This window comes from Peromyscus leucopus, chromosome 8b, assembly GCF_004664715.2.
Source record: "Peromyscus leucopus breed LL Stock chromosome 8b, UCI_PerLeu_2.1, whole genome shotgun sequence".
NCBI classification, from domain to species: domain Eukaryota; kingdom Metazoa; phylum Chordata; class Mammalia; order Rodentia; family Cricetidae; genus Peromyscus; species Peromyscus leucopus.
In genome coordinates, this window is record NC_051086.1 from 26,968,127 (window position 1) to 26,985,807 (window position 17,681).

Consider the following 17,681-nt stretch of genomic DNA (forward strand, 5'->3'; position numbering starts at 1 on the left):
GCAAATGAATATGAGACATCATTGTCATCATCAACTTAATAAGATAGAAGTCTCCCCATCCACAAACACAGGATGATCCCCATTCATTGAGGTCTATAATTTCTTTGAACGCTGTTCTGTGTTCAGAGTTTGAGCCTCATACTGCCTTTGTTCAAGGGCCCATAATTGGGGTGACCATCATGGAGAAGATTATGGATGCTCCAGCAGCTGGACCAGGAGGTGGTGCGCCTGCCTCTGACAGCATGGCTGTCCACAGGAAGTGAAAGCTGTCTCAGGGCTACACTGCTGCATCAACAGTGTTGTGGGGACGGAGAGGAGTTAGAGGGGGAAAGATTATGCTCTGAACTGGAGCTGTCTGGGGTCCGGGGGTGTAGCTTAGTGGTAGAGGGCTAGTACAGCATTTGAGGACCTGAGTCAGAGCCCTGACTGGGCAATAAGTAAGTGACTCCCATTAAATAAGTAATGGTGTGTGTGTGTGTGTCTTAGTTATGGTTCCTTTCACTGTGCAGAGACGGCATGACCACAGCAAATTTTATAAAGGAACACATTTAACTGGGGCTTACTTGGTTTCAGAGGTATAGTCCATTATTAGAATGGCAGGAAACATGGCCACATGCAGGCAGACATGGTGCTGGAGAAGGAGCTGGGAGTTTATCCTGATATGCAGGCAGCAGGAAGAAGAGCCACTGGCCTTCTGAAACCTCAAAACCCACCCCATTGACAATCCTCCAACAAGGCCACACCTCCTAATCCTTTCAAATAATGCCACTCCCTAAGCATTCAAATCTCGGAACCTGAGGGGGCATCCTTATTCAAACCACCACAGTGTACATCTGGAGTGACGCAAAAGCTCCTGACTGGACCAGGGGACTGCTGCTGTGCTTGCTTTCATCTCTCTCTCCTCTTGGTCTCTTAGGTTTGGCAAAAACTGAGGGACATCTCAAGAGATTAAGAGAAAGCAGGCTTAAGGATATCTGCTCTGGTCCCCAGCAACCAAGGCAGGGTTTCCACTTGAATCATGTTTTCCTGTGACTTAGTCATTGTGCCCCTCCAAGGGCCCAGCTTGTGACAACTACTGAAGGTGGTGGGTAGAAGAGATACTGTGCACTGGCTTCTGCTGCAGGCAGGCAGACAGGCTGCCGTATTCAACCTGCCCTGAGCAGAGCAAACCTCCAGGACTTCTGGGACCCCCTTCCTCAGCCACAGCCCAGCCAAGGTGAGAGTGTTTGAACTGTGGCATGTGGTTCACCCTGCATGAGCCCTGGGGCCAGCTGGTTTCTTATTTCTGTTCTTGGCAGAGCTGCAGGTCTGTTCAGGTGTGGGCACATCGGTTCTCAAAGGCAGGGCAGCATGGCTGCTGTTGAAGTCAGGCAGACGGTGTTTGCTATCAATCTCAACTGTGTAATTTGGAGGAAATACTTAATCCCCCAGAGCCCCAGTGTCTTCCCCTGCAATACAGGGAGCCCAGGACTTTCTTCCCAAAGCCATCACAGAGGTGTGTTGAGGTAACAGGTCTGTTGAGTAGTGCTGGGCAGAGTGAGCTTCCAGGGGAGACTGCTGCTTCAGGGTTGGCAGCGCCATGTGAAGCATGACATGGGGTGTGGGCAGCAGCCATGCAGTTGGGTTTCTGCTGCCCACCCTGGAAGAGATGCGCTTCTCCTACTGTTTGGAGACCATGGTGTCCTCTCAAATCTTTTTCTTGCTCTCCCAGGCAGCGTTTTCCCGGGGACCATCAGAACCTGATTAGGATGTTCCCAGCCTAGTAATCCATTTCCATGTGTGTGATGTGAGAAACTGTAGTGCAGGATATGGTGCAGCTGGCCATAGGTCTTCAGTAGAACCCTTGACCTCTCTTTAGGAGTGTCAGGAGACTGGTTCAAATTCCAGCTCCATGAAGACCAGCTGCAAGGATGTAGGTTTATTGCTGTGTCTCAGGCCCCTCTGCATCCTCCCTGTCAGATGGGGTGTTCCACTGTGGAAAGGGTGTGGGTTTATTACCCTGTCTCAGGCACCTCTGCATCCTCCCTGTGAGATGGGGGTGTTTCGCTGTGGACAGGATTCTGTCAATTCCCCGCTGGGCATGCGCCGGGCTTGCTGTCTTTAGCTGCGCTGATTTTCATTCTTCTTTAAGTGAACATCTTTGCACATATTTTCAGGAGATTGGGAATGAAGGTTGTATCCTTCCATAGCTGGTCTCAAATCCCAGCACCACGCTCGATAGATGCGAACTATAGGTGTGGTATATAACATGGGGCCTCAGGTCGCCACCCGTAGTGATGGGCCTTTTCCCCAGGATCCGTAAAGACCCGACCTGAAAGCCTGCCCTTCTCATGAGGCCTCAGTCCTGTCACCTTGTGTTGGCCATAACTTGCCCATGGCTCAGGTCTGATGCAAGGCATGCTGGGAGGTCTTGACTTTCTTTGTGCTCAGGAGGCAGAGATGGCTAAGTGAGCTAGTGCCTGTTGTCTGTTTTTTACTCTTTTTTGGGGGGCCCACCACCCAGCTCCCAAATAAGTCACACACAGAGGCTTATTATTAATTATGAATGCCCAGCCTTAGCTTCGCTTAGTTTCTAGCCAGCTTTCCTTATCTTAACTTATCCCGTCTACCCTTTTGCCTCTGGGCTTTTCCCTTTCTCTAACTTCTGTAAATCTTACTTTAATCTTTTCAAATACTGTTCAGTCCATGAAAAACATGCCTGTGGGTCAAGCCTTGTCCATGGACTCTGTCGTTAGGTCTGACCACCCATCCACACTGCCCCCTTCAGCCTGCTGGACAGTTCTGGCTGACGTCTGGTCTTGACACCTCGATCCACATTGCAAGAGCAGTCAGGTGTGGTGGTGCACACGTGTCACCCTGGCAGAGGGTCACAAGCTCAAGGCCAGGCTGGGATACAAGTGTGAACCTGTTTCAAGACAAAGTCAGAAACGAGATAGCCCCAGAAGCAGTAGGCTCTTTTGCGAATACGGACTTCAGCACTACAGAGAACACTGTTCAGTAATACCAACCCATGAGTGTCCTCTTTGTTGGAGGTAGTAATGGTGTTTGGTTAAATAGAAATGTGTCCTAATTTTCTAGATTTATATATTAAGTATTTAAGAATGAAGTATCAAGTGGCTATAACTGTTCATTATATTTTATTATATATATATACATTTCATTATATATATGTTCATTTATTTTATTGTCCTGTTTTTGACGTAGAGTCTCATGGAGCACAGGCACTCTTCAAACTTGCTTCATAGCCAAGGTTAGCCTCGAATTCCTGTTCCTTGTGCTTCCACCTCCCAATTGTTGGGATTGCAGGAGTGCACCACCACACGCAGCTACAGCTCTGTTGGTGTAGGCCAGGGATGCAGCTCAGAGGTGGAGCACTTTCCTAGCATGCATGAGGCCCTGGTTTTAATCCGTAGCATCACACAGCGCCTGGTGAAAAGGCCAAGGTGACAAGCAACTGTGGGAGATGGCTCAGGTTTCCTTAGATGAAGAGTTATTGAGAACTCGCCATTTTTTCATTATAAAGTAAAACCATCCCTGTTTACGGAGAGGAGCACGTGGCCTCCCCACGTTGCTGGTGAGCAGTCTGTCCTGTGCCTGTGTCCACATGGTGAATGGAGATTCAGGCTGAGGACCAGAAAAGCTTTTGGTACTAGTTCGGGGCTCAAGGTCAAAAGCCAGGCAGCCTGCCTGGGTACTGCGGTGATAGGCATCCCACTGTGCATACACCCGTGGCTTCTGCTAAAGCCAGGGGGGAAGCAGGATTTCTGTGAACTGAATACAGGTGACTGTCAGGGAGAGATGGCCAGGCGAGTTTACTTCTGAAGATTGGAGGTTGCGTTGAGGTAAGGGTCTGAAGTTGCTCCTTGAAGACCTGCGTCTCTGTTCAGGTGCCATTGAGTTTAGGGCCTTGGGCTGGTTCTTCCCATCCAGACCTGTCACCAGCCATGGTTGTGACATAAGGATGTAGCTCCTGGGGGAATGGGGCACAGGGAAGACTTGAGGTATGTTCTTGCTCACTGGGGAGTTAGTGCATTCTGGAAAACATTTATCGTGCAAGCTTGAAGTCTGAGTTCAATTAAAACACTAAAGCACCAAATAAAAGGGGGAGGGGAACCTTAGCTTGGCTCACTTCCTTAAAACAACAACAAAAAACTGGCCTCATGGTGCATGCTCTACTCACTGGGAGGCACTGGCCAGCTAACCAGCCTACTTAGGGAGCTCTAGGTAAGAAATTCTGTCTCAAAAATAAGGTGGATGATACCTCTGGAGGAATGGTACCCAAGGTTTTCCCCTGGTCTCTATATACATGTAAACACACACACACACACACACACACGCACACGCACACGCACACGCACACACACACGCACACGCACGCATTCAAGCACTTAGACAATGGTTGCTTCTCAGTTGGAGTTTCTTTAATGAAGACAGAGTAGGTTCCCAGGTATTGGCTCTCAATATGAGTGGGTGCTAGGAAAGAATTGGGGGTTCTTCCAGGTGAGACCCCCATCTGTCATGTCACAACTTGTGGGACCTGGATGATAGGAGACATTAATCAGGTGACACATGGGCTGGCTAGACTGCTGGGGGGCGTGTCCTCTGGCCTCCTCTTGGGGTGCTTGCCTTCCTTCAGCTCTGTGGCTCAGCATAGCACCACAAAGGATCATCTCTGACCTCCTGTCCAAACCCGGAACCCTCCACAGCCCCTCCAGGGTTGACAGCACCTTTCTCATCCTCTTGCTGTAGAGCCTTTCAAGCTGGCCTTCGAGGTTTTTATGCAAATTAAAACCCAGGCCTGAGTAGGTCCACCTGGCCCATCCACCCCCTCAGGAATGAACATCTAATCACTTAATGATGTGCTAACATGTGGGGACCAAGGAGCAGAATCCAGCATCCAGACTTGGTGGGCACAGGCCAAGTGGTTCCGGCTTGACCCTGCCAGGCTGTGGAGGTTTTGGCCACTGGCCTGGGGCAGTGCTGGTTGTAACCAACCAACCTACGCCACTGGGGTTGCACTGGGGCAACGTAGGGCGTGGCTTTAGACAAGAGGCCAGGGGAAGCCCTGCCGGAGATTCTCCCTGGCTCTTCCTCCCACACAGTTCCTGAAGGAGACTAGCCAGAGAACACAGGGCTCTGTAAAACCGTAGTCTCAGAAAAACTGCAGTAACACAACTGATGTCCTAGTTGGACCATCTGACGGAAGGAGAAAATCAACTCCTGCCACACACACACTGTGGCATACGCACATGGACATGCACACACAAATTTGACAGTAGTAAAAATTTAAACTCAGCCCTGGACAGAGGGCCATCAAGGATGCTCACGCACACACCGCGTCTCTCAGAGTGCCCGGGCAATGTAAAGGTGAGGCATCAGATCGTCACACCGGTTCAAGTAAGGGTCTGCAGTGGTGCAGCTACTCTCTGTGCAGGAGTGTGGAGCCTCCGAGCCTCTGAGCACTCACCCAGCGGGGCGCCTGTCTGACTTGGACGCTGTGCCTGCCTCCGGCTGTGCCACATAGCTTTAGCCACACTTTGAGGAGATGGTAAATTTTTTTTGTTCATCAGCGACAGATTCATATCTTGAAAACCTGTGAAGACAAATTAAGCATGTACTCCAGAGGATAGCAGTGTGACTAATAACCATGCACACCTGTGTGGTCACTGTGCCACCTCCAGTGGCCTGTGAACTCCAACAGGGCCACTGCAATGATTGTGTTCACTGTTCTGTCCTCGGTCTATGATGCCACACTTAGGATATTGTGGCACCAAGAAGTAACACCCACACTTAGTGATTCACTCACTCATTTGTGGGACCACACTATACACAGGTATTGGACATGCCTTTGCTATGCTTATTAAAAATATCATCCCAGGTATCTTTTCCACAGCACATGCAAAGCCATGGAGACCAGTTGTGCATAGCAGTGATGGAACCCAGTGCCTTGCAAGTGCTCCACCACTGAGCTGAACTCCAGCCCCCCTGGCAGTTGTTGCCTAATGAGTACATGTTGGACAAGATCCCCTCTGAGTTTATGACACAAGCATACTGAGTGCACACATTCATCTGTGTTCCTAGGATGCCAAGTTCGTGGAGGAGCGACGAAAGCAGCTTCAGAGTTACCTCCGCAGCGTCATGAACAAGGTCATCCAGATGGTTCCTGAGTTTGCTGCCAACCCCAAGAAGGAGACCCTGGTGCAGCTGGTCCCCTTCTTTGTGTGAGTACCTGTCATGGGGGAATGCTCCTGGACACTACCCGAGCTCTGCTTCCCTTGCACTCACTTCTCGGGGCCACTGTTAGGCCAGGTGTATTTGAGCAGTGCTTGAGGTGGTGCCTTGTCAGTGACCAGTCCTTCTGCTCCAAGTGTCAGCCTTGTCTGGGGTGTTTATGTCCTTGCAGTTAAGGCGACCAAAATCATGAAGCCCTATGATTTTCATGATCTCCAGGTACTGTTGAAGGTAATTATATTATTTGTAATAGTCTCTCATGAAAGTCCCAGGTGTGAAAAGCCATAGGAAAAAGCCCTTGGGTTCTCACAGGTAGGTTTGAGAATCTCATTTGAGAAGCCCTTGTCTGAGTCTGTATAATTTGCTGGGACAAAATTAGTTTCCTTCCACTGGGACTCTTTAAAACAGTCTGCAGAAAGACATCTGGGGATGTTCACTCCCACAGTGATGCTACAACAGAAACAGGCTGATTTCCACTCTGTCTGTGGGATGGGCCAGAATTTCCAGGTTGAGCTTCTGACCAGACAGAAACAGGGCTACTTTCTGCCCTGCAAAAATCCTTTTGTTGTAGCTCAGAAGGTTGCTCATGGGTTCTGGTTGTCTCAAGGTTTTGTGAAAAGACAGAAGTCTAATGTGCTATGTGTTGAAAGATGCCTTTTCCCTGTTTAAAAGACATGAGTTGGGACATCATGTTTTCCCATTATCCATTTATTAGTAGTACCAGGGCCTTGGTGTCCATACTTGGGGAAGGCCACATCATGTCATGAAGAACACTAGCTCATCTCTCACAGACAACTCCAGCCCAGGTGTGTGTTGGGAATTAACCATTCCCTATGAGTCCCAGGAATTTGGGCTTTATTTTCAGTTGTAAAGAGGGTTATCAGGCAAGCCCCAAGAGGACTGAAGGCAGGAAGCTGAGAGAAGGATGGCCCTTGAAGGATATCAGGGTCCCAGCTGGCTCTAGAAGGCCAGCCACCCCAGTCCCGTGTTGATTCCCACATGCTGGCCTGTGAGGCTGCTGAATTGTGACAGCTGGAGTGCTGTGTGCAGCATGGGATGCAGGCTCAGCTCTTTGTGTTCCTCGGTGCTGAGAGGGAAACTGTCTATTCCTGGTGAGCACACGGAGCACAGGGTCCAGTTTTGTGAGCTTAAAGAACAAAGGGAATTTTCGCAGGAGATTGGGAAGTAGAAGTTTGACCAAACAACAGGCTAGACTCTGGGCAGCACTAAATAGCCATGTCTCTTTGGCTCTCCTTGACATTGCAAATTAAGCCACATCTCTTGTCTTTTGTGGGCAAGGTGAGATTGCCGGGTGAAAGCTTCAGGTGTTCTCATTTTGTGTTCAGAGAGGTGATCTGCAGCCAAGTCTTGAGATACAGACAAGTATACACACATATACACACATAGATAGATACATAGACAAGTATGCACACACACACATATATATACACACACACACACACACACACACAAACCAAATGCACGGACACATACAAATATATATGCACACACACATGCATACACTCATACATTTCTCAATTTAAGAAATAAACCCTCAAAGCATTATTCTTAGTAAATCTCTGCAGCTGTCCCTTGGTTCTTTCAGACACTGATCTGAAAGGTCCCGTCTCGTGAGTGAATGTCCAGGGATGCATTCCCAGAGACAGAGTCACAGTTATATGGGCCAGCCTCATGCCACACCTGGCTTATCCCACTCTCTCCTAGGCTCTCAATGAATGGGTGCTGTGCTCCTTCTACTGGGGGAATTGTATGAGGTGCCATTAAAATACCAACCCCAGAAGGTTTCCTACCAGTTACATTATAGCCATGTGATGACATATGTAGACAGTTTTATAACATGAAAAGCAAAGTGCAGTCAGAGAGGAGGCATAAGTGACCTCAGGACCCCTCCCAGCCCTTGGGGAGCCTGGACAGAATAGTACCCTCACCTAGGTTTGGGGATTCAGTTGGGAAACTTACATCCTGTGGACAGACATTCCTCTGTTTCTAATGTGACCAGACAATGGTGTTTTCTCATTTGTTTTTAAGTGAAGTAGTTGCCACTATAAACAACTGAATGTCATCAGATTAAAACATTGAAATTCCAGGTTTCTCTTGAACATAAGCTTGATCTCACCCTGTTCCCACCATACAACACTCAGCTTTAGCTATTGGTGACTCTGAACCCCCCAGATCCTGTTGTCTTCTAATACTAATCCAGCCTCCCTGCCACACACATCATTCTCTGGCTGGTTGGTTTCTCACCTGCTCATGGTATCACATGCTCACTCACTGTGTAACACACTCACGGGACCACCTGCCTAGTTCTGCAGATTCAAAGGTGTGGCCCTGGATCATGGCCGCTCTTCCCAGATCCCTTCTGCATAGGTGATGGACTTGAGATAATGTTACCATACTTCTGTCACCCATTCTGCATTTGCTTATGCCATGGGCCTGCCTGTCTGTTCTGTGAACCAGTCTCCGTGTTTACTTCCTGTTCTAGTAGCAGACTCCGCCTGGAGATAGGACAGGGAACAGGGCAGATCATAGCCCCTGAGAAGAACTGGCTGGTGAATTCCCTCCAGAATGCACCCTTAAGTCCTCAGGTTGTACAGTATTGGATCTGGTGTTGGACGGTGCCTGCTGCCACCCACACACTCTGCAGTTGTCAATGTCCCTCACGTTTGGCAGTGAGAGCATGGTTTTTAAGCAGCCCGACATCCCCACAGATCTGAGAGTGGAGAATCAGCAGGTTGAATGTACCTTCTCCTACTTTTGGACTAATACATTTCCTGGAAAATGCCTGAAGCAGCTCTGAGGCATAAAGCGAGACAATGGAAAGTGGGCATTTCTTCTTCATTTTGGACTCTGTGTGGCACATGGGGAGGGGGGCAGACTCCCCTGCACACACCAGATAGGGAGCAGAAAGATGGCAGCCCTTGCTGTCTGCTCTGAGGAGCCCCACATTGGCTGTGTTCTCCTAGCACTTTTTTTCTTTTATTAAATTTTTTCATTTATTTTACATACCAACCACAATTTCCCCTCCCTCCTCTCTTCCCCCTCCCCCTTCTGCCTACCCCTCCCCCCATCCACTCCTCCTCCATTCAGAAAGGGGGCAGGCCTCCCATGGGAGTCAACACAGCATGGTGTATCAGGACCAAGCTCCTCCTCCTGCATCAAGACTGGGCAAGGCATCCAGCATGGGGAATAGGTTCCCAAAAGCCAGCTCATATGCCAGGGACAGGTCCTGATGCCTCTGCTAGGGGCCCCACAAAGAGACCAAGCTATACGACTGTCACCCACATGCAGAGGGCCCAGGTCAGTCCCATGCAGGCCTCTAGCTGTGGTTCAGTCTCCCAGCACTTTTGAGAAAGATGGATTCCAAGGATTGCCATCTGCCGTGGAGGTTTCCTCAGGTCCCTGGGGGAAAGTTGGCACCACTAATGAAGGGGGGCCTGACTTGAAGAGCTCTCTGAGGAACTGGGCAGCAGAGCGCATGGCTTCAGTGATGTACTGGGACAGATGGGGAGAGTGGAGGGGTCCCAGCACAGACCCCATGTGGAGGGGCAGCAGAAGTGTGGCCCCGGGTTCTCCCCCACCCACTGTCATTTTTACTCCAAATGTCATTAAACATAGTTTCTGCTGAAATCAGAAATCCATGGTCTCCCAGAAAGCAATTAAGTTTCGCCCAGGGTCGCAGTGGGCTTGTCTCTGGCAGGGTCCACTTGGGCCCACACTGAGGCCTTTTGTCTCAGAAGGGGTTACTGACGCGTACAACTCAGAATCTTCTAAGTCGCTGTGGCAGATTGCTAAGAGCCTTCCAGGCGCCACAGTACTCACCACTGCCGAGCTGTTCAAGATGTCTCTCCAGCACAAGCTACGAGGCCAAGAACAGAGAGGGTTTAAAAATAAGTGTAACTGCAGTGGCATTTGGGGTGAAAGGATCGTGCCTTGCTTTGCTGGACTCTGACCTTCCACAGCATCCCTGTCTCCATTATCCGCCCAGGTCTGGCCACCCCATCCTTGAATCTCAGTTTAGCCAAAAGGCACTGGGCAAAGCCTCACACCTGCCCTCCTGTGCCACTGGGTTGGAGGATGGACTTGCAGTTCTCTCCTTTTCTCCTTTTCCTTCTTCCCATTTGCCCATAGTGCCTTTGCAGACGCTGAGCGCGGTGGTGAACAAAGGGGGCATGCTTGCCAGTGCAGTAAACGCTGATGTGCTCATTTGCATAGGCTGAGTCACAGGGGAGGAGCTGTACGAAGTATGTTCTAGAAGCATGACTCTGGTGTGCCCTAGAGGTAGTCATACCAGAGTACCTGAGCAGGCTGAGGAGTAGACTTTTGGATCTCGTACAGCTGTCTGCAGACCCCTGGGCTCCATGGTCAGGAGTGAGACGGTGTTGGAAACAAACGATGGTGCCCCGAGCCAGGTTGGGCTCCATGGAGTCGCTGAGACCCACTTGTCCCCTTTGATGTCTGTGCTGCTGCTCCTTCTCCAGGTGAGAAGAGTGAGCCTGGGAGTGAAGTAGCCCAGCCAGTGTGCAGCTGGGATGGGGGGCGGGGGGCAGGAGCTGCTTCCTCACCAGTTCTCCACCGCCTGCCAAGTGAGTCAGAGTAAAGTCCTAAAGTCCGCTGAGGGCGTGGGGCTGCTCTCCATTTCCTGTGGAGGCTCCCTGGGCTCAAGCTGTGCCCACTGCACCCCTTCAAGTTCTGCCCAAGCCCCACTTTGGGGCTCACTTGAAGTGTAGGTTTCAGAAAGGGTTCGAAAATGGGGCTGAGGAAAACGCAACAAGGAACTCGGGGTTCTGGCATCCGTATGGGGCACGGCCTCCGATGTCTGCTCCACACTGGACCCGGCCTGCCGTTCCCAGCTGGCTTGCTTGGGAGCCACTGCCCTTTCACGTCCCTTGTTTGTCTAAGATGCCCAGGGTGTGCTAACTGGCTCTGGAACATCCGGCGATCTGCCTGCGGAGGAAGCGCAGGGCTGTTTGGATTCCTCTTGTTCACACTTGGGGACGTGCTGGGACAGGGCTGCTCTGGGGAGGCAGGCGGAACCCACTGCTACAACAGGAGGCACTGGTGCTGCTGCACAAGCCCTTTGGGAACTTCTCCTCCCAAGGACTCAGTAGTGGCATCTGTGGTGATGGAGGGCTGCAGGCTGGGTGTGACCCAAGGCAATGTCCTCGTCACTAACCTGCTGGTTTACCCCAGTACAGGCTTTGTGCCTCTGTTTCCCCTTCTGCGGGCAGTGCTGGCAGTTGGCATGCTGAGGCTGAGCTGCACAGGATGCTCAGGAATGGCAGTGGTGACAACGGCTGGTGTCACTAGTGGGAGTGTGTGCAGACAATTTCCGGGCTCCTTGGAAACAGGGCCGAGTGTGTGGCTTCTGAGACGGCAGGGCACAGCAAGAATGTTCACTAGGACCCACAGAAAGTCTCCGTGTGTGTCCAGGCCGCAGCCATCTCCTTTATTGTGATCTGAAAGGCCTCGGCTGTGACGGCGTTCACATCACACCCTCATGGCTGAGCGCAGTCCCGGCAGCAGAGGGGAGGCCTTCTGTTCTGAGTGAGAGGACAGCGCAGTGGGCAGCGCTCCTTATGGTGGAAAAGCCAAGCTGCGGGGCAGAGTCCCACCACATCACACTGCAGCCATGTTCATGCAGAAAGTGCAAGACGGGGCCACTAAGACCTGCGGTCAGATGCCGGATCTTCATAGCCTCTGGCCTGGCTCTCTGCCTCAGTGTCCTTACCTGTAAAATGGAGCTAGTCACAGACCTCCCAGGCTTGAGAGGGTGTGCCTTGACAGGGGTACTGTTCAGATGCAGTCACGGCTTTGCTTTTGTGTTCAAAGTCCCGCTTTAGTCCCCAAAGGACGTGAGGTGGCAGCACAGATATTACTCCAGTTGCCTGCCCTACTTCATGGCTTTTATTTTTAAACATTGGAGCCTCAGAAAATTCAGTTTTGAGAAAGGAAAAGGGGAAGAAGATTAGGTTATTTTTGGCACAATACCCTCCATCCAATTTAGGGTTAGTTTAAAAAAAAAAGTGACAAAATCCCTGTAATAGCAGAGGTGTGCTTATGGCACACAGAAGCTGACGGACTCATCCCATCACAGTGCCGCCCATTCTGATAACAGCTCTCCTCTCCGTGGGCCAGTCATACGGCCGTCCCTCTAAACTTTAAAATACGCCGTCTAGGGTGACCATGGGAGTGGTTATGTCATTGGCCATCAGTGTCTCCTGCCTTGTTACTGCTGTGTAGAAAACACCAACCATAGGCCTCAGTGGCCCAAAGCCCTAATACTGCCCCCACTTCAGATGACAGACCAGGAGCCCCTGGATTGGCTGGTCTCTTGGTGGGGCCCCAGATGGCTTTCATTGGGGCACATCTAGGGCAAAGTAGCAGGGGGGTGTCAGCTCACACTAGCTCACAGGTTGAGCAGGGGTGTAGTGAGAGGAATGGGGTAACATGCCCTCACACTGGGGACCTGGGGATCATTTCTCACAGGCTGTATGAGGAACTTGGGACACCCTTGAACTGCACTCTGCTCTTCCTGTGGAACCTCCTGGCAAATACAGAATGCCCACACAACCTGGATTGCCATCCCTGACAGAGACGCTGTCCTCAGCAGAGGAAAACGTGTCTCAACACTTCGCAGAGGGGCTCCAGCCTGAGTGGCAAGGTCAGCCGCAGTGACAGACAGGCTGCAGCTGCCCGCTAAGTCAGCGGTCCAGACTGTTCCCGCTGCAGAACTCTAAGCTGGTGATGCAGAGAGGCCGAGGGTGGCTTGGAGGCCAGGGGTTGATGGTCCCTCCTGATGCTCAGCTGGGAGTCACGAGGCAGCAGCCTGCTGGAGAGAACTCATGGGGAAGGGAGGCCGTGGGACCTTCTGGTCACCTTCAGTCACTAGCTTCCCTCCTGCCCAAGAGGCCGAGTTTCACAAAGGGGCCTTGATTGAACTTCCATATGGAAATGGTGTGTCATAGAAATGTCATAGAAATAGACAGCAGTCAGTTACCTTGACTTTGTCACTCAGCCATGATGAGGTGGGCTTCACTGACTCTCCCAGGAGCTCTGGGGATTGCCAACAATGGCTCATCTCCTCCACTCTCTATAGCTGGAGTTTTCCTGCCTGGCCCACAGTCAGGACAAATCTCTGTCACCCGCCAGTCCCACAGCCGCTCAGACCCAACCAAGTAAACACAGAGACTTATTTTGCTTACAAACTGTATGGCCATGGCAGGCTTCTTGCTAACTGTTCTTACAGCTTAAATTAATCCATTTCCACAAATCTATACCTGCCACATGGCTCGTGGCTTACTGGCATCTTTTCGTGCTGCTTGTCAGGGTGGCAGCTGGCAGTGACTCCTTCTGCCTTCCTGTTCTTTCTTTTCTCCTCTCTGTTAGTCCCGCCTATACTGCCTGCCTAGCCACGGGCCAATCAGTGTTTTATTTATTGACCAATCAGAGCAACTTGACATACAGACCATCCTCCAGCACAGCCAAGTGCAGACCATCTCAAACACCTGCACTCAGGCCCGTGGTCCCAATCATCCTCTATGCGGACCTGCTGGGTAAAGCCACGAGGAACCCAAGAATGGGCTCCCACAGGACATACAGAACATCCCACAGCAACTCTCCCCTCAAAAGGGACAGGAAGATGGGGGAGGGGAGAAGTTGACTGAGTTTACACAGACAGACTGCTTTATGGCTGTCAGACTCGTGGCTCAGGTCCTGGTCCCTGAACCCCTCCCTGCCATTAAAGAATGAAATGCAGTCAGCTCATGGGAGTGTTGGGTGGGAAAGGGGTGGTTACAGTCCATGGAGGGGCAGCCTCTGAATGATGGCCTAAGGTTCTCACCCATGTGGACTGTGGTGGGCAGGAAGGGAGACCTCAGGTACCCAGCCAGGGCTCCTTATTGCCTCTCGTGGCTTCCAGACCATCCATCACTGCTGGACCACCCAAGTGGGAAAGGGAACCTTCTCTAGTACTTCTAAAAGGGGCCTGAACCCCAGGGACAAGCTGAGTCACTGGGCAATCTGGGCTAGTTACTATTTGACAGTGGAGGGCTGATGTGGACCTCCTTCAGGACAATGATTTGGGAGGCCAACCCCCTACGTCTTAGTGCATGAGACGAGATGGGAAACAGTGAGGCCGTGCTGGGTTCAAGTCCTCAGTCTGTCTCTGGGCTGCACTTGCAGCCTTTCTGTTTGCTGTGACATGGAGATGTAGCATGACTGTAGTGTGGGATGATGGGGTTGGTGCCATGAGTGTAGGAGGTATGTAGTAGGTGTGCTCTAGTCATGAAAACCGTGTTACCATTCCATCCCATGTTCAACCCAAGGACACCATGAGGGGAATATGAATACTAGATTGATCTATTGATAATTATAAACAATTACCATGAACAAGAGGGAAAATCTTTATTTCCCATTATCCACAGGACTGCTGTGATTCAAACTGTTGTTTTGACTAAAAAAATGAACAAAACACGACAAGAAAATTAGAGATGTTTAAGCAGCTACCTTCCCTGCTAAAAAAGGAAAGGGTTCAAATTAGTCCCAGCACTCAAAGGAAGACCAAGCTCAGTCAGCATAGCTGGGATCTGTCAGTGTAGTAACCCAGGCCAGCCAGGAGCACAGCCCAAGTGTGGAACATGCGCATGATGTATTCCAGGCAGTTGCTGACAGTGCTAGAGCAACTCAAGTCCGCCTTTGGTTGGGAACCCAGACGTTGAGTGGTCCAGGGGGTGTTATGCACACCAGCTGGTGATTAATTCACACAACAGTGGGAACAGGCCTGGTGGGGATGTGTTAATGTTGTGGTTGTAGAAGACCTTAAAGGTAGTGAGAGATGTATTATATACCTCAGGGATAGATCCTGGCAGAGTGAACTGCAGGTGCAAAGGCCCTGAGGCCCAGAGTGTTCAACCTTCTCAAAACAGCAGAAATGCCAGCTTGGTGAGGGGAGGTGCCAGTGCAAGGAGAGTAGGTTCCAGAAAACCCTGTGGTCTAGGGAATGGGATGGGGAACACTGGGGGAGGAGTCTGAACATGGAAGGTGAAGGAGGTGACTATGGAAAGGTATGGGGGCAGCTGTCAGCCCCTAGTGTGTTTAGAATGCAGCACTGCAGGTCTGGGTATGGATGAGGGAGTGTGCGTCACTGGTGTGTGGAATTAGAAGCACAGAGTTGCCATTTAGTAAATGCACGGTGACTCGGAGACACTCAGGAGCAGGATGTGGGCTTTGTGAAGTCCTTGGACATTCTTGCAGATTAGGTCAGGTGGTGCATCCAGGACCCAAGGACAGATGCCTGCAGGGGTGTACTGAGGAGCTGTCCATGCAGAAGTCATTGAGGAGAGTGACTTGGAAGAGAGGACTTGTAGTTGCACTTGGGAGATGTCAGTAGGTGAAGAGGAACCCATGCAGGAGGTATGGGGGGGAGACTCCCAAGTGATGGGGTCCGGAAGCTGAGGGAGAAGGCACAGCAAGGGAAGCCATAATGTTCATAGGATCTTCTAGTCTAGAGCCTCCTCTGCCTCCCTGCCAGTGAGAACAGATGCTGCTACATGGGCAGGCAGATGCCCAGTTGTGTGCCTGCCATCTGGGAGGGGTCTTGGTGTTGCCTGCTCTCTGAGTGACACTCTGATGCAAAAAGTGGGCTCTGGATGATGCTGTCTATGCCTGCCAAGCAGGTGCAGCTCAGAGTGTTTAGATCCTGGAAGAGTGGCACGTGAGATGGCCTGGTACAGCCTCAGCCCAGGCAACTGCTCCCCATCCTCTGTTATCTTGGTCCAGCTGTCTGCAGCCCAAGCTGGTCCCCAGCATCCTGATTTTCAGGGCTGTAACCTTGACCATGAAACCAGTGGTAACATCAATGCAATTAGGTGTTGTCACAAATGGAAGTCTTCCCTCAAGCTATTTTCTGCCTTTATAACTTCAAGGTCTCAGAGGCTTCATCATAAGTGTAGCCACCTATGGGTGGGGACATAGGAAGCACGGCCCTGGCAGGATGTGCCAAGGCACCGTGTTAGAGAAATGCCTGCTGTCAAGGATGCCCTGGGTGGCTGAGCTGGGCAATCATGGCCAGGAGGTAGGGACTTTTTGCTGCCACTCTAGTTCTGTTTGGGGTTTCAGTGCTGGAAATGGGCATTGTACACATTAGGTAAGTGCTCTGACCTTGTGCCATATCCCTGCATGCACTGGTAAATCAGATGATCCACTGCTGTCCCAGTTTATAACCAGAGCCCCTGCTCTGGGTGTTTGAAGATATGAGGCCTGGCCACTCACTTCAAAGGAAGAAAAAAAAGTAATGACTAAAAGGCAAGAAATGATTTTAATCAAAATTGCCATTTGTAAGCATTGCCGGTTGCTGGGATACTGATGGGAACTCTGGGTTTAAGCTTGGGTACAGGAGGGGTGCTGCATTGTTAAGCAGTCCTAGGCAAGGTGTGGTGTGTGGATCACTACTTGGTTCTGGTTCTACACTGGTGGCCCCAAGGAAGTCCAGTTCTCATGAAACGATTGCTCCTGCTTGTGGGATCCAAGGTGGCTGTAGGATTAGGAAAGTGGCCGAAGACTTTGAGACACCTTCTTGGGGGTCTGAGATAGGTTGTAAAAGCAGACAGGTGACTAATCTCTATGCCCTTGGCCTAGAAGAGGGTAGGATGGGTCATATGTCCGTGGTGTGCAGACACTGCTTGAGGGTTAACTCTGCTGCCTGTTGCTCAGCACAGACAGCTGCAGATGAAAGCAGAGCGGCCTTCAAAGGCAGTTGGTGCTGGGTGTGGTGACACATGAACCCAGAAAGTAGAGGCAGGTAGATCTGTGAGTCTGGAGCCAGCCTGATCTACATAGTGAGTTTGGGATAGCCAGGGCTACATAGTGAGACCTTGATACCCCCCCCCCCAAAAAAAAGCCCTGTAGTTTGTAAGAACCTATTTGTATGCTCTGTGGCCTCCGTCTTCCATGTGTGGCCTAGGGAAGGGTCATAAATACCCAGCGATTCCACAATCTGAAGGGCAGGGGTCGGTGTATTCCCACAGAAGCAAGGTCTCAGAGTCATCCTGGACACCTGATGTCAATCTGTCCTCACTGTCCCCAAGAAGGAGGTAGGCCTCATGCCCCTGCACAGTTCTAATAATGTCTGGGGATGCCTGTTGGAGATGGGAACCCTGTAATCATGACAGAACACAATAGTGTTGGAAGTTGATGGTGGCCTGTGTCTCAGTGACCATTGGTTAGTCCCCTGCTCTGGAATGCATCTTTTCTGCTTCCCGTCCATGACTCCTAGAAAGTCCTCTACCTCCCAAGACTATGCTCTCTGGGAGAGCACTGGTGTTGGGGGGTCACTGTAGTTGGTGTCTCTCTTCTGGACCTCTGGTATTCTTGATGGATCTCCCCATAGGCAGCTTCCCCTGGCTGTTCACAGTCACTCTACCCTAGCCCCA

General features: G+C 50.9%; 1 protein-coding gene across 2 annotated transcripts in view; it reads left to right on the forward strand.

Moving 5' to 3' along the window:
• The window catches only part of Snx29 (sorting nexin 29), a 488,775-nt gene that overhangs the window by 462,741 nt on the left and 8,353 nt on the right, over positions 1-17,681 (forward strand). For both annotated transcript variants that reach the window (XM_037201528.1, XM_037201527.1), the window contains one exon: positions 6,082-6,221. In XM_037201528.1, the coding sequence (XP_037057423.1) occupies positions 6,082-6,221 (140 nt within the window). The remainder of the gene's footprint in view (positions 1-6,081; positions 6,222-17,681) is intronic.